This window comes from Thalassophryne amazonica, chromosome 11 (genome assembly GCF_902500255.1).
Source record: "Thalassophryne amazonica chromosome 11, fThaAma1.1, whole genome shotgun sequence".
NCBI classification, from domain to species: Eukaryota; Metazoa; Chordata; class Actinopteri; order Batrachoidiformes; family Batrachoididae; genus Thalassophryne; species Thalassophryne amazonica.
The window spans coordinates 45,689,297-45,707,520 of NC_047113.1; the positions used below are offsets into that span (position 1 = coordinate 45,689,297).

General features: G+C 42.4%; 1 protein-coding gene across 5 annotated transcripts in view; it reads left to right on the forward strand.

The window, feature by feature from the left end:
- The window catches only part of unc5a (unc-5 netrin receptor A), a 566,462-nt gene that overhangs the window by 423,642 nt on the left and 124,596 nt on the right, over positions 1 to 18,224 (forward strand). For 3 of the 5 annotated variants that reach the window (XM_034181446.1, XM_034181447.1, XM_034181448.1), the window contains exons 4-6: positions 2,494 to 2,597; positions 4,049 to 4,229; positions 9,825 to 9,992. In XM_034181446.1, the coding sequence (XP_034037337.1) occupies positions 2,494 to 2,597; positions 4,049 to 4,229; positions 9,825 to 9,992 (453 nt within the window). The remainder of the gene's footprint in view (positions 1 to 2,493; positions 2,598 to 4,048; positions 4,230 to 9,824; positions 9,993 to 18,224) is intronic. The other 2 variants (XM_034181449.1, XM_034181450.1) reach the window with 1 other exon arrangement.

An 18,224-nucleotide genomic window follows, 5' to 3' on the forward strand; every position in this document is an offset into this window, starting at 1 on the left:
TCAACAGACACAACAGGATTATTCCCATTCTAATCCAATTCCATCGTTTGCATGTTTTTTTTTTTCTGTAAGTAATTCGGTCAGCGAATCGTTGTGAAAGGGTGTGGTCGGCTCATCAAAGCTTACCGTCACAACAGCTGCACTGCCGAATTTGGAGAGCAGCGCGTGCCAGCCGACACAACAAAAATTAAAGTGAGCCTTTTTATGTACGCGTTACATGTTGTGTATCTCAGGAAAAAGTGATAATAATGCAAATAACATGCATTTGTCGTGCTGTATGCATTTTCTGAGTCCCTCCGTCCATGCCGTCGCCCGCAATGACAGATATTCGCCCTCTTCTAACTCAGGCGAATATCTGTCATTTTGGGCGACTGGGCATGAACGTTGGGCCTCTGAAAATGCATACCGCCCTCCAAAAGCATGTTATTGTATTATTATATCTGAAATAAATGTGCCCCAGTCACTCTCATATTTAAAAGAGAGGTGCAGACAGGCACTCACTATCACCTGACAAGTTTGATCCGGATCTAATCTGGATTGTGGATTTTGTGGACATTTGAATTTACAACCCCATTCCAATGAAGTTGGGACGTTGTGTGAAATGTAAAAAAAAAAACAGAATACAATGATTTGCAAATCCTCTTCAACCTATATTCAATTGAATAAACCACAAAGACAAGATATTTAATGTTCAAACTGATAGACTTTTTTGTTTTTGTGCATATATTTGCTCATTTTGAAATGGGTGCCTGCAACATGTTTCAACAAAGTTGGGACGGGGCAACAAAAGACTGGGAAAGTTGTTGAATGCTCAAAGAACATCTAATTGGAAACAGGTTAAGGTCATGATTGGGTATAAAAGGAACATCCCCAAAAGGCTCAGCTGTTCACTAGCAAAGATGGGGCGAGGATCACTGCTTTGTGAACAACTGCGTGAAAAAATAGTCCAACAGTTTAAGAACAATGTTTCTCAACGTTCAATTGCAAGAAATTTAGGGATTCCATTATTCATTAATTTAAATTTAAATTTCATCCCCTTAAAGTTGCCATGAGTGGGGAAACTAGCTATAGAGACCTGGACTAAGCTGTAAATGTGTCTATTTCTTTTGTCAAGTTAGGCATCTTAACATGAGCTTCTATGGGGAGTGATGTGCTTTTGAAGCTCGTTTATGTGGTTATTCAAGGAACTGCAAGATTTCATACCTCTGCCTTGGCTTCATTTCCCAACTCTGGAGATTAGAACTTGGAGAAACACCAACATGATCCATCAGAGGGGGACAGAGTGGGGCATATACCCAGAATGCACCATGTTCACCTCAAATTCAGTCCAAATTACAGATGGATTCCAAATTTATAGAAAAATTCTGGCACAGTATATTTGAGTGTTCCAAGCACATCTATATATTAAAAGCCAAGTGGCCTCTGTGTATGTGCATGGATGTATGTGTGCGTGCGTGTGTGTATAACTTATGTCACGGACAAACTGGGAAGAGCTGACATTTGCCATTTGGTGTGCTTATGTATTTTGGGTCAAGGATAAACGCCGCCAAAATGAAACGTTGTTAGGACTAATATTTTTGGAGAAAATCATTATAGAAACTTTGCATAATTTATTACCACCCTTAAAAAATGTCAGCTACCTATTGTATAAACACTACCAAATCTAGAGCCTGTAGATCCCCACGGGCAATGTGCTAGTTGTATCTTAATTCTCCTGCAGCCACATTATGACTTGTGTTAATTAAATGAAGTGTTGTCAAGCCAACTTCTTGCAGTTCTCTCAGTATGTTTAGCTGGGAGGCTCATCATCTGTTTAATGGAATTATTCTGCAGCTCTGAGCTGCACCCTTGGGGGCTCACACCACAAAATACATTGCTCCACCCTGGGTCAAATCCCAAGAGGCATGCACCAAATTTGTTTCAGTCTGGCAACTAGCTGTGGCCTGTCAGGCTTAGAAGACACAAATAGACCGGTGTAAATTTCCCCCTCATAAGAAATAAGAATTGCAAATTTTACCTGGGCTTCCTGATTAACGTATGGCCGTGTAATGTGAACTCCCATCCAGTCAGCTGGGTTTGCAGGAGCTGTTGTCTGTGCACCTCAGGGCTTTGTTTTCTTGCGACTGCTGCAAGCTCTTGTACTGATGGGAATGGGAGGCTGGCAAACACTGGAGTGAGGAGGAAAGGGTGGGAGGAAAGAGAGGAGGGGTAATACAATTGCTTTTCTTGATGCTGGGCCCTTCTGGCAGCAGAAGAGCATCTCTGAAGCAGCCAGGCAGCCTGTTATAGGCAACACGGCTGGTGCTAGCAGACTCCATTCGAAGTACAAGCCAAGTGGATTGCAGCGGGTTTAGCGAGGGCAGAGGTGGGCATATTCAGAAAAGAGAAGCCACAAAGCCAGGTTTTGTTGATGCCAACATTTGTTTTAAAACTTTAATCATCTCACTCTCGTGTTATAATTCGCTTTGTTTCCCATCATCTCCCCTCCACCAGACCTAAGAAAGAACTTTGACGAGGAGCCCCAGGGCACAGAGGTGGCATTGGACCAGGAGGTGTTACTGCGCTGCCATCCCCCCGAGGGCGTTCCACAAGCCGAGGTGAGATGTGGCAGGAGCAGAAGTTATTTATAGGCATCCATCTAGCATGCTTTTACCCTTTTCTCACCCCGAGGACAAAGAGCAAAAAGTCACTTTCCGCTGCACCTGGGAACAGACAGCCTTGCCACAGATAAATTACACCTCTAATTATTCCCTGTTATTGATTTATTATCCCTCCTATGTCTCCGAGAAGGCGTATATCACATCATCTCATCACATCAGCCAGAGGTTTTGGATACTTCGGTCCCCGTTTGGCATCTCTAAAGGCTGATCCATAATTAATGGGTGTATTTGCCTCGCTCCCTCCCTATTGCATTCTCTCTACTTTCTCTGCATGTACTTTGTCTATACTCTTCTGTACAAGCCTGTCTGTGTGTTTTTTTCTCTCATCTCCCCTCCTGTCATTCTACTGTTTGTTTGTTTGCGGAGCAGACTGAGGCCAGCTGTTTTCACCTCGTCTGCTGCATCCTCCTTTTCCCAGATAGGCTGTAAGTGCTGTAATAATAACAACACAAAGGGAGGTTAGGCCAGCCCCTCAGACAGCCCGCAGAGCCGGAGGTGCAGCCCGACCAATCACAGCTCCACAGTGTCGCTTTCAGAGAAATGGTAAAGAAGGTGCCAGCAGAAAAGAACTTCAGAGCTGATGTCAGAATAGGGATTCCAAAAAAAGCTACCTAATTATAAGCAGCATCACAACTGTCAACAATGCTGCTGTAGTGGAGCAACTCTCAAGACGATGCAAGGTCAAGAAGGAGCAAAAACACAAGCGATCCAATCTTGAAGTACACCTGGACAAAAAAAAGGAATGGAACCAGTTTTAGCAGCAGCAGTTGGAGAGGTCCAGAACCTTCAAAATATCAAAGATCTATTTCTCACCTAATCACAGAATGAAAATTGAAACAAGTTGTACATGAAAATTTCATTCCATTCACTGTGTCTGTCATTGTTGGGGTTAAAGATAACACTATTCCTGAGTTTGTATAACTCTCATCGGTTCAGAGTTAAAGTTACACTTTTAATAGTATTAAAATGCAATTTTAACACTGCAGAGCGTCACTTTATGTCATATGACAATATATTTGCATCACCATGCACAGAGTGAATTTTTAATAGACATATTTTACACATTTTTAGGTATTTTTTTAAAATAGACATATAACACACAAAAGCCTCTGGTTGCATTTGAATCCCTAACCCTCTAGTTATGAGGCAAGAGCACCCCCACTGAAAACTCACAGCAAAATGCAAACTCTGTTTTCTTGTTCTTCACTCATTTCATGAACATACTTAACATTAATCCTTCAGAGAGTTATCTTACACTTTTGGAGAAAGAATGTCAAGATTGTGTAAGGTTTATGTCAGGTCGGGTTCCTGTCTGGCAGCATTGGAAGGAGCTGCTGTATGTTTTATATTGTGTTGATATGATTTTTGACCACTGAAACTATTTTCAGGTGGAGTGGCAGAGAAATGAGGATGTGATCGATCCAGAGAGTGACCCCAATTTTTTCATCACGGGTGACCATAATCTCATCATTAAGAAAGCCCGCCTGGCAGACACGGGCAACTACACCTGTGTGGCCAAAAATATTGTTGCTCGCCGTAAAAGCACCTCGGCCACTGTCCTCATCTACGGTAAGCAATGTCTTCTTTCAACTGTACTGATGTAAAAGCTCATGCAAAGCACATCTTCTGAACAGAAATATAAGCAACTCGCATGAATTGTTACATTTGTACATTAATCATTTAGCCTTCTTGTTTAAAGCTGTACTTGTGCTTCAGATTTCACAAAACTGACAAAATTTACTTTCTACTGAAATCCAGGCTTGAAGATATCAGTTTCTTTTTGTAACGTGTTGCAAAATTACAGTTCATTTTAATGAAAACAACATATTTACCTCGGGGAGTCCGATAGCAAATATTTTCTTTTCCTTCTGGCGGCATCTACAGGAGTTAAGCGCATGTGTGCATGCGTGAGGTTTTGACGTTTGACCTGACACACTTACGTGAAACGTGTTCCCGGGGCGTGCACACTAACATACATAAGATGTCTTGTAAATCATTTCAGAGGTGTTTTCTGGTTTCAAAAACAGCATTTTTAGATTTAGAAGTGTTTATTTCTAGCCAGCTTTTCCAAAATATATGAGAAACATATTTGATTTACACAGAAATAAGGTGTTTCGGAGTGTTTCCACCATCTTGGTTTATTTTGTTCCAGCAAGCACCCAGCTGACATCACACTGCCTTCCTTTACTCCAATTGGCTATCACTGTGTGCTTCCCAGCATCCCTCACGTAAGTCGGGGGAAGACGTCTAATCGCTTGAAATAATCCCCTTCAAGGGCAGAAATTATAATTTTTTTGCTGACAGCATGAGTTTTGATCATACTGGCAATATCATATGATGAATCCCTTATTTAAATGCTAAGGAATAAAATTATAGTGGTGCCAGAGAAAATTCTTTTTATGACTTAAATCTTAAAAAAAAGAAACCCAGAGGCAGCACACGATTAACGTTGAGATTCCACACTGTAGTTGTAAAAAAATAAAGAAATAAATCAAAAATACACTTGCTGGCAGACACAATACATGACGTCAGCCCACATAAAAAACAAAAAAACAATTCTGTTTTAGAAAACAGTGAATTAGGTTATCATGAGAAACTACAAGAAGAGACAGTGGTCTATCTGCATACCAATTACCACAACTTAAAATGTTATTGGCACCCATTCTACCAGAGCTGGCAGGCTTCAGTGTTGGGCCTGCCATCCTCTTCTCTGCTGTGCATCCAATATGAGCAGAGAAATTGAATTAACAGCAAACTATAAAAAATGACTTGGCATGATTCTGACCTTTATTAAAATGCAGATAAACATCATATTTTCAACTAAAGTTTGCATACATTACAGCCTGGATTAATTCTCTGCTACATGCAAACATGAAAGGCTTTTCAAATGGGAACGCATCATGAAAGTAACTTTGTGTATGTAAGAAGGGTACAATCTGGCACGTTTTGTTGAGGCTGCCAGCAGAGACGACACCGTCATGCACAAAGTCAAAAAGAACACGAGTTCTTGCTTCTTCCAACAGACGTGTCAGTAGAGGAAACACACCATATGCCACTAGAACACAGTGCTTTAAAGAAGTCTGCTCACCCTCTCAGTTTTTGCACATTTAGAAGACTTGGTGTGAGGTATGTATGCTTAGTGTTTTATAGAACCTTTTTCTGAAAATGGAAAATGCATCAAAAATAGGACAGGGTGGGAGGTGAAATCACACTCTAAGAGGGAAATATTTGCTGACAATTTCATACTATGTTATGTATTCATTCTTGTTGTTTCTACTAAATTATTAAGTACAACTTAAAATTGCAGTGCCTGTTTGTTTTTAGCCAACAAAAGTGCTCACTGCAGTCAGAGTGAGGTTTAGGTTGTAGGGTGCATTTCTTTAAGGCGAGGGTACTTGTGGAGTGATTGGGAGTCAAAAGCCAGTCATACAGTACATGATGCAATACGAAGCCACATGACAGCTCTGTTACAGAGAAACGCACACCATATTACAAGTGTGGAGCAACTGTATTATGTTTGTGCATGTTCTCGCAAGGAGACTACATCGCAACAACTCTAACATGTTCAAAAATCCATTGATAGGACCAGTCCCATATTTACCGTATTGCATCATGATGCATATCGCATGGTCTTCCATCCATGTTATTACAGGCAGAGAGGCATGCACATAATGCACATAGTCACAAGGGCACTCAAACATGTACTCAAATAGGCAGGTAAACACACATACTGCACCGTTGCACTTTATTCAGATGTAATGTCGCACTTATCTGTTACAAAAGTCCACTGGATTTCCATAAAGGATGTGTGTGAGGTAGTGACTGATATTTCCATTCATGAAACACTGACTCCCATGGTGTTATGAAGGTGTCCAGGACACACTCACAGTGCTCTATATTGGCTAGAGAAAAAAAGAGATACAAAAACAATTATATGGCACTTGAACAGCTATTGCATGTGCATAACATGTAATTTGTTCCAACGGTTTACACGATTACACAAAATGAACAATTAAGTAGTGTTGGCCGTGGACACAACCTAAGTGTCAAATTAAAAATATCTGCAGAAACATACCCAGGGGAACCTTCAGTGAAGAACAGCAATAGTTGTACATTATTTTCTAAATTGAGCACAATTCTTATACCCCTGTCACACATCGCCAGAATGAGGCCGAATGGCATCAGAGTGACGATTCTCCCCTCATCCAAAAAGTGTCCAGTTGCAGTTCGAAAACCTTCTAACAGCCATCTGCGAGAGTCTACACAGTTGGTCCCAATCGGCTGGCGGCCCCAAGTGTGTTGAACATGTTCAAAACCCTCTGGGCACTGTCGTGATGAGACAGCGGTCCATGTGCAATCTGAGCACCATCTGACCGTAATTTACATATTCTGATGGCAGCAAAACAGGATCCGAAACAGTTTGAGCACGTTAGGGCTGTTCATGTTATAAAGTGAAAAAAAAAGAAGTTGTGAGAGACTTCGGGCCACATGTTGTTTTTGTTCCACTTGGGGTTTTATAGGTGCAGGCCAAATTTGAACTCAATCAGATAAGATGTGGAGGTCCCCCAGAGTGACACATTTTCCTCTCCCTCTGCTGGCAAGGCACAGTCACTCTAATGGGAGAAGACTCTGATGCCTTTTTTTTTTTTTTTACAGGTACATGTGATGGTTTCTACTTGATTGGTCACCCAAAGGAGAACATTACTGGAATTACTGGATTACTACATTGCTTGTTTGGGGAAAATTGTTACTTTGTGGGGGACCCCTAAACAATGCGCGATTACAATAAAATTTGGCACAAACCTTTTATTTTATTAGTGGGACAAGAACAACATGTGACCCAAAAGATATTGTAACATTTGACATTTTGAACAGTTCTGGCACAGCAAAGCCTGCCAGTATGACCTGCATGTGCCACATATAACAATATCCACCTCCAATGTCCCTCCTCCCCCCACCCCCAGAGCGCAAAGGATCTGTTGATATGTATGTGGCATGTTTCATCATGTACAGCGAAAGTGAACAGCTGCTATCAAATGGAAAGCACCATGTGCTACTGTGTGCACGCCGCCGCAAATCTGTACAGGCTGTTATATCCACAATAGACCTTACAGCACAGATATTTGTCTAGTCCTTCCCATGGGCAACGTAAATAATGTGAACTATTATCTCCATCATATCTCTATATCTCTATATACCATGGGCAGCTGCGCCTCCCCGCGGTAACGCGTCATTGCACACGTCAGGCTCAGAGCTGAACAGATCTCACCACTGTAGTATATGATCACGTTCTAATTCTGTAGGAGATATGACGTGCAACTGTTGTGCCAGGCCGTGACAGCATTAACAAACATGAATCTCACCTCTAACAATGGCCCAGGAGTGTTTCACAGTGCAGACATGGACGTGGAGCCGGACCCCAGTCTGTGGTTAAAATCCTCTCACCCGGCTGCTGTGTGCTGTAATCAACCACGCAAAAATAAATCCCATGGGATAATCCAACCATCGTGGTGTACGGAGTTGCATTGTGCTGCTGAAGTGAGCTAAAACACAAAAAAATAAATTAAAGTTCCCTGGAAAGGCAGTGTCTGATGCATGGGACGGCATGGCCCACTGCCAGCAGTGTCCAGCAGTGTCCAGTGTCCAAGCTGGTGAAACATTGAAATGCTGCAATGTGATTGCAAATGCATTTGAAAATGGAGGTGTGCACACTTTGATGGGGAATGTTTAATTTTTTCAGGCGAGCTGTGTTAATTTACAGCATACAGTCAAAAACTGCGTTATCTTTTTTGCCTCCAGCACAAAAAAATCAAACGCATAATTATTCTTCTTACTGATTGTAACTGATTGTTTTGCTACTCTGTGGATTTTAAGATTCAGAAATCTGGAGTTAGAATGATAGTGGAGGCGAGAGCAATCGCACTTTTGTTAGGCTTTTGTGTGCCGTCTGACACTTAGATTCTAACTGGCACAGAAAATATGAACAAGTTGCCGGGATATACATGTTTTACTTCTTCATGCTTTGGTGAGATGATAAATGATTAATCATTGCGGCGTCAGTTGCAGTTAAACCTGCCGTGTTCTTCCACATATGAAAGAAGAAATTTGCCAGCATAAGAGTTTATTGCGCCGGTGCAGTTGTAGGAAGTCATAATAGTACCTACTTTTCAAAGGGGGTTCAACGGGGGGCCAAAGATGCATTTTAACAAAGCCTGGCTGGTGTGACTGCACTGTGTGCTAAGAGGTAATCAGGGGCTGAGTTGCCTGGCAATTTACCTCACCATGGCGAGCAATCAATTGCATAGAGAGGGCAAGGAAACGATTCAGCCACGACAAGTACATAGAGAGTTAGGAGGAAATTAGGAAGTGGTATGTACAGAGAAGGAACAGCAGCCCTGTTCAAGTCAATAAATCAGGCATCTTGGTGTCTTGATGGTGAGGTAAACAACGTAGAGGCAGGAAGAAGCTGATTAAAATTAAACTGGTGTGATTTGATATAACGGGCTGCCGTGATTGGGCTGAACAGCACTAATTATGTGCCAGTGGATGGCTCGGATTCACTGAGAGTCTGCAAAAAGAATTCAGCATGCAGGTTTTGAACTGGATGAACTTTCTGTTTCAGATATAAAAAAAGAAAGATGATTAAATTACCTGGTTTTGTTAGAAGAGGTGAGTTTGAAGAATGAGGATAATGGTAAGAAATCAGTGCTGGATGTGTGAAAGGACACAGTCAGAATTAATGACAACATTTTTAGTTTTGAACATGAATATTACATTTCTTAAAATTAATTTTACTTTGACTGCACTGAATAGCAGTGCATTGCTTTGGTAAAATTTGGAAGGATGTTCTTCCATGCGCCTGGTAGCACCTGCACGTTTTTTTCCAGGATAAGGTCAAGGACGTTCTGCTCCCTGTAGCAGCCGCTTGGTTTTTCCGGCAGCCAGCTGCACTTCCAGGTGGAACACAACAAGCTGCCTCTTGCTCTTATTCTATCATTAGTTCATCGGGCAGGTCAGAGAGTGTCAACAACAGTCTCAGTAACTGTGGTCTGGAAACAGCTGTCCTTCACGCATGTCGGGTAATCCTGGCTGCTCTGTCCCTCCATCCCTCCTTCCAACCTTCTCCCTCCCTCATCCCTCCATCCCATTGCACTGGCTGAACAGTCAATGGCGGCTGGTCCACATGGACCACCTGGTCGTCCTGCAGCGCCGTGTGTGGGCGTGGCTGGCAGAAGAGGAGTCGGAGCTGTACCAACCCCACCCCGTTGAATGGAGGCACATCCTGTGAAGGGCAGAACGTCCAGAAAAGTGCCTGCGTGGCCACCTGTCCAGGTAACTACCAGGCAACCCTGTTTGTCCTGTGGTGCTTGGCTTCTTGTGGCTTTTTCTTTCTTTCCTTCTTTTTTCCTTTTTTTTCTTTTTTAACCCCTAGAAATCATTTATCAACCTTTGTTTTTGCACTTTTGTACCTGCACCTCTGCTTGCTATAATGTCTTCTCTGGTCGTTCTCTGATAGTTTTTGCAATTAGTTGGCTTACACAGCAAAGCCCATTCATCCTGAAACAGATGCACTTTTATAACCCTGCATTCACGCATCTTCTTATCTTCAGCACTGTGCGTAGATCTCGATTTTATTTAATAGATCTGTCTCCTTTAAGAGACATGGTCCCGACCATAGCAGCTAGTGCATTTGTTATTATTTGCTCCTCACGCTGTGTAGTAAATATAAGCAACAAAAAGCTGCAGCCTGCATGCTATGTGTACGTGCGAGTGGTGGAGGATGTGTCACTTTCCCACCTGCGCACTCTCACTCTCTCTCTCTCTCTTTCTCTCTCTCTCACCCTCTCTGTCTTCTCTCCCCCCCTCTCTCTCTGGAGAGCGCCTGACAGGCAGCAAGTGTCCTGCCTGATACTGAGCAACACATATCGATCTCTGGTAGCCTGAGATGGAAGTCAAGCTGCTTCATTTGGAGGCCCACATTAGCCCCCTGACAAAGGAGAGACGAAGGCAGAGAAGGTGGGGGGGGGTTAGGAAAAAGTAAGTGGAAGCAAGGCTAGAAACAGATGGAATTAGATACAGTGTGAGGACGGTAGGAGCAAAGTACCAAGTTGGAAAGCTGAGAAAGACACAGCAAAATTCTGTTCTGCAACCAGCAGATCAAGTTTGGTCGACAGTTTGCTGACCACAGGAGAAATGTCCCACAGTCTGTGAATGGCAGAAAGAGAAATCCAACACTGTGGCAGTGGCAGCATCTCCCAGCCTAAACCAGAGGTTATTTTCCTCAGCGAGTCAAGGTGTTATGTTACACATCCCCCATGTAAAGACATGATGAGATGTCAAGCATGAGTGTAAGTAACATGGCCCATTGGACCAGCAGCATGATGAGGAAGACAAAGGAAACACATGATGCTCTGACAGGACGCTATCCCGGTGGGTTTGGAATTATTAGCACCGTAGTGATGTGTAATGGAATTAAAGAAGTGTCCAGGGATGCTTGACATAACCCCTAAAGCAAGGCGGGACGGTGACCTCGATGAGCTTAGAGAGATTAATGTCAGTCCAATCTGCTATTGTTAGACCAAACTCCACCCTCATCTATCTCTCTGTTGCCCCACAAGGAGAATGCGTGTAATTTCAACCCTTAGGGTATTGTGACAGAAATTGCATTGTGCCCCGTGAACACGTTTTTGCACACGACTTTGGGAGTAAAAGAGCTTCTTTTTCCTTCCTTTTTTGTTTTGATGAGCAATACAACACTCTGCTCGCCCTCCCGCCTTAATCATCTTTGTTGTTTGGCCACAGAGGTCGTCTCTGCCTCCTTTTCTCACTGCTCTCGGACCATCATCTTGCAAAAACAACCCCGGTTATCTGCACCTCAAGGCATAGTCCATCACGCCAGAGCCTGGAGGATTACAGGGTGTTGTTTCCAGTCACAAGTGGCAGTGCTGTTGTGTGTTCGCAAACGAGTCTCTGATCACCCTTAAAATGAAGTGACTTCCCATTATTTATCACCAAGCACACACACACACACACACGCACACACACAGGCCATCGGTAAACATCCCACGTACATCTGAATCCTTAAGTTGATCCTTCACATACGAGGAAGACAGTTGAACTTCTAGTACTCAAGAAGGATTTTGGGATGGGCATGCAATGGAGAATACCTGACTCTGGTCTGATTACAGTGAACTGAAATGCACAGGCAGCAGCATTTCCCTTGCTGAAGCAACAGTCTGTCAAGGGCATAAATTAACATCCAGGTCTCAAACACACAATATATAGGCGCAGTTAGAACCCGCTGAATTTCCTATTGATTTTGATCAGCCTTGTTACGTGTGCAAATCTCACCTATTTGCATGTTCACAACCTATAAAATTGCACAGTCACATAGATACCCCAAATTGTAAATTCCTGGAGGCAAAAACCGTTGGACAATATGCACTATTTGCACTATTTTTTGCACTGGAAAATACAATCCTCAGTAGGCACCATGAGTAAATCAGTATACACTTTGATGTTTGTGCATGTTTTTAGTAAATCAGGCCCCGTATGTTATGATGACAGCAAAAGAATGGCATTAGGTTTGCGTCTACACCTGGTTTTCTGAATCATGTTTTTTTTTTTTTTCTGCTCCTGTTACGGGTCTGTAACAGCAAATCATCCATCTGCATCTCACCCTGTCCTCTGTGTCTTCTTCTATCACACTAACCACCTGCATGTCCTCCCTCACTACTACATCCATAAATGTCCTCTTTGACCTCCCTCTTCTCCTGCCTGGTGGCTCCATCCTCAGCATCCTTCTCCTTATATACCCTGGGTCCCTCCTCTGCACATGTCCAAACTATCTCAATGTCACTTCTATAACCTCGTCTCCAAGCCATCTACCTGTGCTGTCCCACGACACATTAATTCTTAATCCTGTCCATCCTTGTCACTTACAAAGAAAATCATATTTTCAGCTCTGCCTCCTGTCTTTTTGTTAGCCCCGCCGCCTGTAAGCTTTACAACATAGCTGGTCTCAATACCTTCTGGTAAACTTTCCCTTTCATTCTTCAACATATTCTTTGTCACAAGTCACTCCTGCCACTTTTCTCCACCCACTCTACTTTGCCTGCACTAGTCCCAACCATTCCCTAAAGTCCCTTTCACACTGGGCCAACATAGAGTTGCATAATGCGGCGTACTGACTACACCAAGCTTATGCAGGCCTATGTGGCAATACGCTGAGGGACGCAAAAGGGTCCGCGAAATGGACGCAAAAAATGTAACCTTTCGGCATAGAGCACTGGACACAGTACATCATGCCTCCGCAATTGTACACTACCCTACGCCAGTCCGGCAAAAAATCCTTTTAGATTTTTTTAATCAGTACATATCTGCGTTGCTAGATTCTATTCATTCTGCTGGACTCTCCTGAACTTTACTGGCAGTGAAGCTTCAAAATCACAGAAGAAGAAGAGGCGGGCCACACTTCCCCCTGCGCACAACATATGCAGCCATACATGCAGCACAACGCAGGCCCGGTGTGAAACAGGCTTTAGTAGGGAATATGGAAATATAATTGGAATCACCAGTGACATCATAAGGAAACTCCAGTATGTAAATAACACATGGCTGTTCTTGGTGATGAATATTGTGTGTATCTAACACTGTAATGTGGCTCTGTCTTGGTAAAATGTAAAGTCTGTACTTTTCTTGATTGTTTGTATTTGGAGAAAAGCAGGGAATTCTTGGCTTGAATGACAGAATGCTGTAGGCCTTGTCTCATATGTGCTTATTCAACCTTTCTCCTGAGGTTCATTTGGAACTTACTAGCTGTTGTTATGCTGATTTTGAGGGCTGTTTATTTAATTCAATTTCAATTTTTTTTTATTTATATAGCTCCAAATCACAACAAAGGTGGCACTTCACACAAGTAAGGTCTAACCTTACCAACGCATTTAGCTATTTAGCTGGAAAAGGCTATGGGAGCGCCCACATTTGGCCTGGCTGCAGCACGTATTTGTTTTTGAGAGTTGGGGATGGCCCAGTTTTCTGATTCATTGCCATTTAGGACCCAGTGTGGTTCTGTAGTATGGTGGATGTAGCACCGTGTGGCACAAGCGCATGCTCACAGACTTGATTTGACTTGATGTGTTTGCTCTGAAAAACACAGTTAAAAGTGAAGAGTTTTCAGCAGCCTGCAGCACAGTTTTGATTTTACTTTGTCTGTTTGACTGTGTGTTTGTTTGTTTGTGTGTATGTTTAACCTGTCAGACATAAACCAGTCGATGCTACGTGACAGCTAAAACTTTGTTTTCGTTCATGAAGAGATCATAAAGTCACTGTTATGCTGTAAACCCCAGAACATTAACACAGTACGTCTGATCAATGATGGGACAGTATGGTCACATGTGGCTTTTATTCACATGGTTTGGGCCACCTAAAAATCTTGTTGTGTGAAAACAAAATAAGGGAAAAGTGTATAATTTTAACATTTTGGCCCCTGGTCCTGTCCAAAACAAATGAACTACTAGCTCTGAATACCAATTAATTAAAAAAAAAAACCTCTAAGTTCAGCTCTTCATTAATTAAGTGTGCTGTGACGATTGGTAATGAGGGATGACAGAAACAGCTCAAGATCAGGAAGTTATTTTTGTTTAATGCATTCACACTGGAAATATTAATGCACAAGATAATGCCTTCATTTCCCCATCCTCCCAGTCTCAGCTTCAGGTTTGATATACAATTTGACTTTTTGAAATCTTGTATTGCATCGTGAGTATTGCTGGGCTCATTTGTTTGTCAAGGACTACTAACTAAAGGGATATCTTTGATGTATTTTTCTCAGTAAACGTCTAAAAAACCATGTTGTTTTGTTCAGAGCCTCCAGTGGTTCATTGTGTTTGTTGTTCTGTCCTTCTCATGTTCTTCTGTGAATTGGCGCCATTATTATTGTCTCATAAAACACAAAATAAAACTAAAGGCCCCTTCACACATAGTGCGAATACGTACAATTCCAGGGCGAGTCATCGCAAAACAGCTCGTATGATCGAACCACAAAACATCGCACCGACGGGCAGGCATGCACGATGCTGGTGCGACGGTTCGTGCACGCGGGAACACACTGTCAGCAGCTGCACGATAAAAATTAATGAAAAAGAAAAAAATACATGCTGCGACGGTTGTGTGCACACGGGAGCACAGCAGCTTTTCACAGCAGCTGCGCCATCGTGGTTACACATCGGCATGTAAATAAAAATTACATGCCACCCACGGGACTCAAACCCGTGCCTTTCAAAAGCTCTGATTACCAGTCAGAAACTTTACCACTGAGCTACAATCGCAGTCCTGTTAAAGTTGCAGGAACCTGCCTGATATGAAGAAGGAGATTGACATATTTAAAATGAAATAAACCCACACACCATATAAACACACCGCATTTATCAAGCAAGCAGTACAAATATGATCCATCTGTTCCTCGGTAGATGACCCATGGTCACAGACATACAGTCATGAAGAGGCCGTTAAGTAACCCTGGTTAAATAAAAAGAAAAAAGCCACGAGATTTAAACCCACGCGCTCTGATTACCAGATGGAAATTTTACCACTGCACTACAATCACTGTCTTGTAACAGGAGCGTGAAATGGGTAAAATCAACCAGCAGATAAACATATTTTCTAAAAAAAAAAAGGGAAAAAAAGCTCTGTGATAATTGACCAAACATTGTTTGGTACGGTGTATTTCTGCTTATACATGCCGGAAAGTGGCGTATTTGTCATACTGTTGGCTTTTCCCGGTCCTGCGGCGTGCTGCTCACAGCACTCACAGCCCGACACACATGTCCTGTCAGATGTGACATTCAGATCGCCTGCTGCATGTCCAAATGGACTGACGGCCCGTTTCTCCTCCCATCGCAAAAGCGATATATGTTTTTATGTATTTCCACACAAACACACATGCGCGTGTTCGTCAAAGCATGGGACGTGTGCTGCAGCTGTGTTGTCCAGAACCTAAGATGTCCCAACAGCTGTAGGCAGCCAGCCACGCCCCCAGTCCTGTCAGTGCACAGACCAAGATGTCACTCTATGATCAGATGAAAGATGCACGCCTGCGCTGGAGGGAAACCACATGCACAGATGTGTTGTGGGGTGCGGGGGGGCGCAAAATACACGCACACATGTTGTGGGGGATGCCGACACTCTGGCACATCACATGTACACTCGGTAATTTCACAGTCGTGGGGCACTTAGACAAATTTCACATCCAGGTCGACAGTGATTGTCTGCAGACTGTTTTTGTGATAATAGTATGAATGGCCACACATTTTCTAAGTGCCATGTGAGGGGTGTTTAGATGTTTGTGTGTGTCAGCTGGATTTTGGCGACACCTGCCACGAGAGGGTTCGATGGGCTCGCACAGCGCAAACTCTGTCTTTCAGCCGCTGGTGTGCGCAAATAGTTGTAGCAACAGGTGTATGAGGCGTTGGAGGCAGCTACGAAATTACACGTTTTGCAAACGATTCCTGCTTCATGCACACTTTCTGCGCAAATTGACCAAATTCGCACTATGTGTGAAGGGGCCATAAAGTCAACAGAATTAAAGTTTCTACCCTTTAAATATGTATTGCTGTCTGAATTATCTGTGTGTTTATGGGTTGTCAGCTAATTGTGTGCCCACCCCATGTTTGGGTCAGATTGTGTCCTCTGTGTGTTGTCCATCCTCTCTATTAATTCCAGTGTTTTTTCTTCTTTCCTTCTGTTCATAATGTCTCACCACTATGGACAGAGGACGCAGGACCTTATGTCCTTGTGTGTGAGTGTGTGAATACATTCTTATAAACACAATAACTCAGAATTTATACTTTAGACAGTTTGACACACATAGCCTTTAAGACATAAATAAACTAAAGTTTGGGGAATTCTGTCTATAAATTTCTATTCTACTGCGATAGACTGGTATCCTGTCCAGGGTGTTCCCCACCTTTTGCCCAGTGATCACTGGGATAGGCTCCAGCTCCCCCGTGACACTTAATTGGAATAACGGCAAATAGAAAATGAATGAATTTCTGTTCGAATGAGGGCAAAATAGTCTGTTGGAACCACTGCACCTCAGTTCTACTAAATGTTGGAAGGTTCATGTTTATTCCATGGATGCAAGGTCTGGAGAACATGTTGCAAAACGAGTGTTGCTAAGATATTTGCATAAATTTGCATTCCACTAAGTGGCAGCACTCTGTCTTGGCATTACAGCAAAAATGTGGATTTGGTTCATTTCTGCATGGAATTTGTATGTTTTCCTTGTGTCTGCGTGTTTTTTTTTTCCCACCATCAACACATGGACGATGAGTACAGTCAGATCAGTAATTACTTGGACAGTGACACAAGTTTTGTAACTCTGCCTTTGTACACCACCACAATGGTGTTTAAATAATAATAATAAAAAAATTGCGATTGATTATAGTTTAGACTTTCTGCTTTTGTCAAGGGGATGAACAAAAATATCACATTAACCATTTTGAAATTACAGCCATTTTCATGAACAGGCCCTCCAGTTTTAAACACTGTAACAACTGTGACAAACTAAATATAATTGTTCAGACAAATAATCATTTTTACAGCCAGTTTTCTTTAGACGAGTAAGGGGATGGATACATGAACATTTCCAAATAACTGAATATGTCTTCAGCTTAATTTCCAACAGTCATTAAAATATGCACACTGTCTGGTATGTTGTGTAGAGACAAAGCATTTTCTTAAAAAGAAGATGATGTGAAATTTCAGCTACAGTTTGCCAGAAGACACATGGCACACTCAAGCCTAGATTTGATCAGTTTTGTTGTACATTATTATAATCCTTTTACTTTCCACTTCACCATTACGTTGTGGTGGAACAAACAAACAATGCACTCTGCCCAGTGTCTCCAATCACAGTCTCAGAAGCCAATAACTCCAGTGAAGTTATCAAGGGTGTCTTGATGCCTTCCCTCAATAGTCTCCTTTTTACACGATCACTCTTTGAGAACTGCTTTCTCCAGACAGATTTACCAAATTTACACTACGGTGCTGTTTTTAATGTTATTAATATTATTAATATCCAGGGTGTACCCCGCCTTGTGCTCCATGACTGCTGGGATAGGCTCCAGCCCCCCATGACCCTTAATTGGACTAAGCGGTTGAAGGTGTGTGTGTGTGTGTGTGTGTGTGTGTGTGTGTGTGTGTGTGTGTGTGTGTGTGTGTGTGTGTGTGTGTGTGTTAATGCAAATGAAGTCCAATGATAACAGAGGGTGTGTGTATATAAATAGTTGTAGTTCGTAAATGGTTCATGCAATACTTTTTGCGAATCTTCAGAATCAAAGCTGAAACTCTACACTACAAAGACCTGTTGATTTTCAGCTCACTGTCCCAATAAATATGGAGATGACTATACATCTCCAAACAGGGACTGGTGACAGCATACATCCAGTACAAAAATACATCAGCTTGGGGATTGTTGTGGTGTTAAGTATTCATCCTCATTGGGATACAGCAACATGTATTTGGAAGCATATATTTATAAGTTTAGTAGTTTAATGATTATAT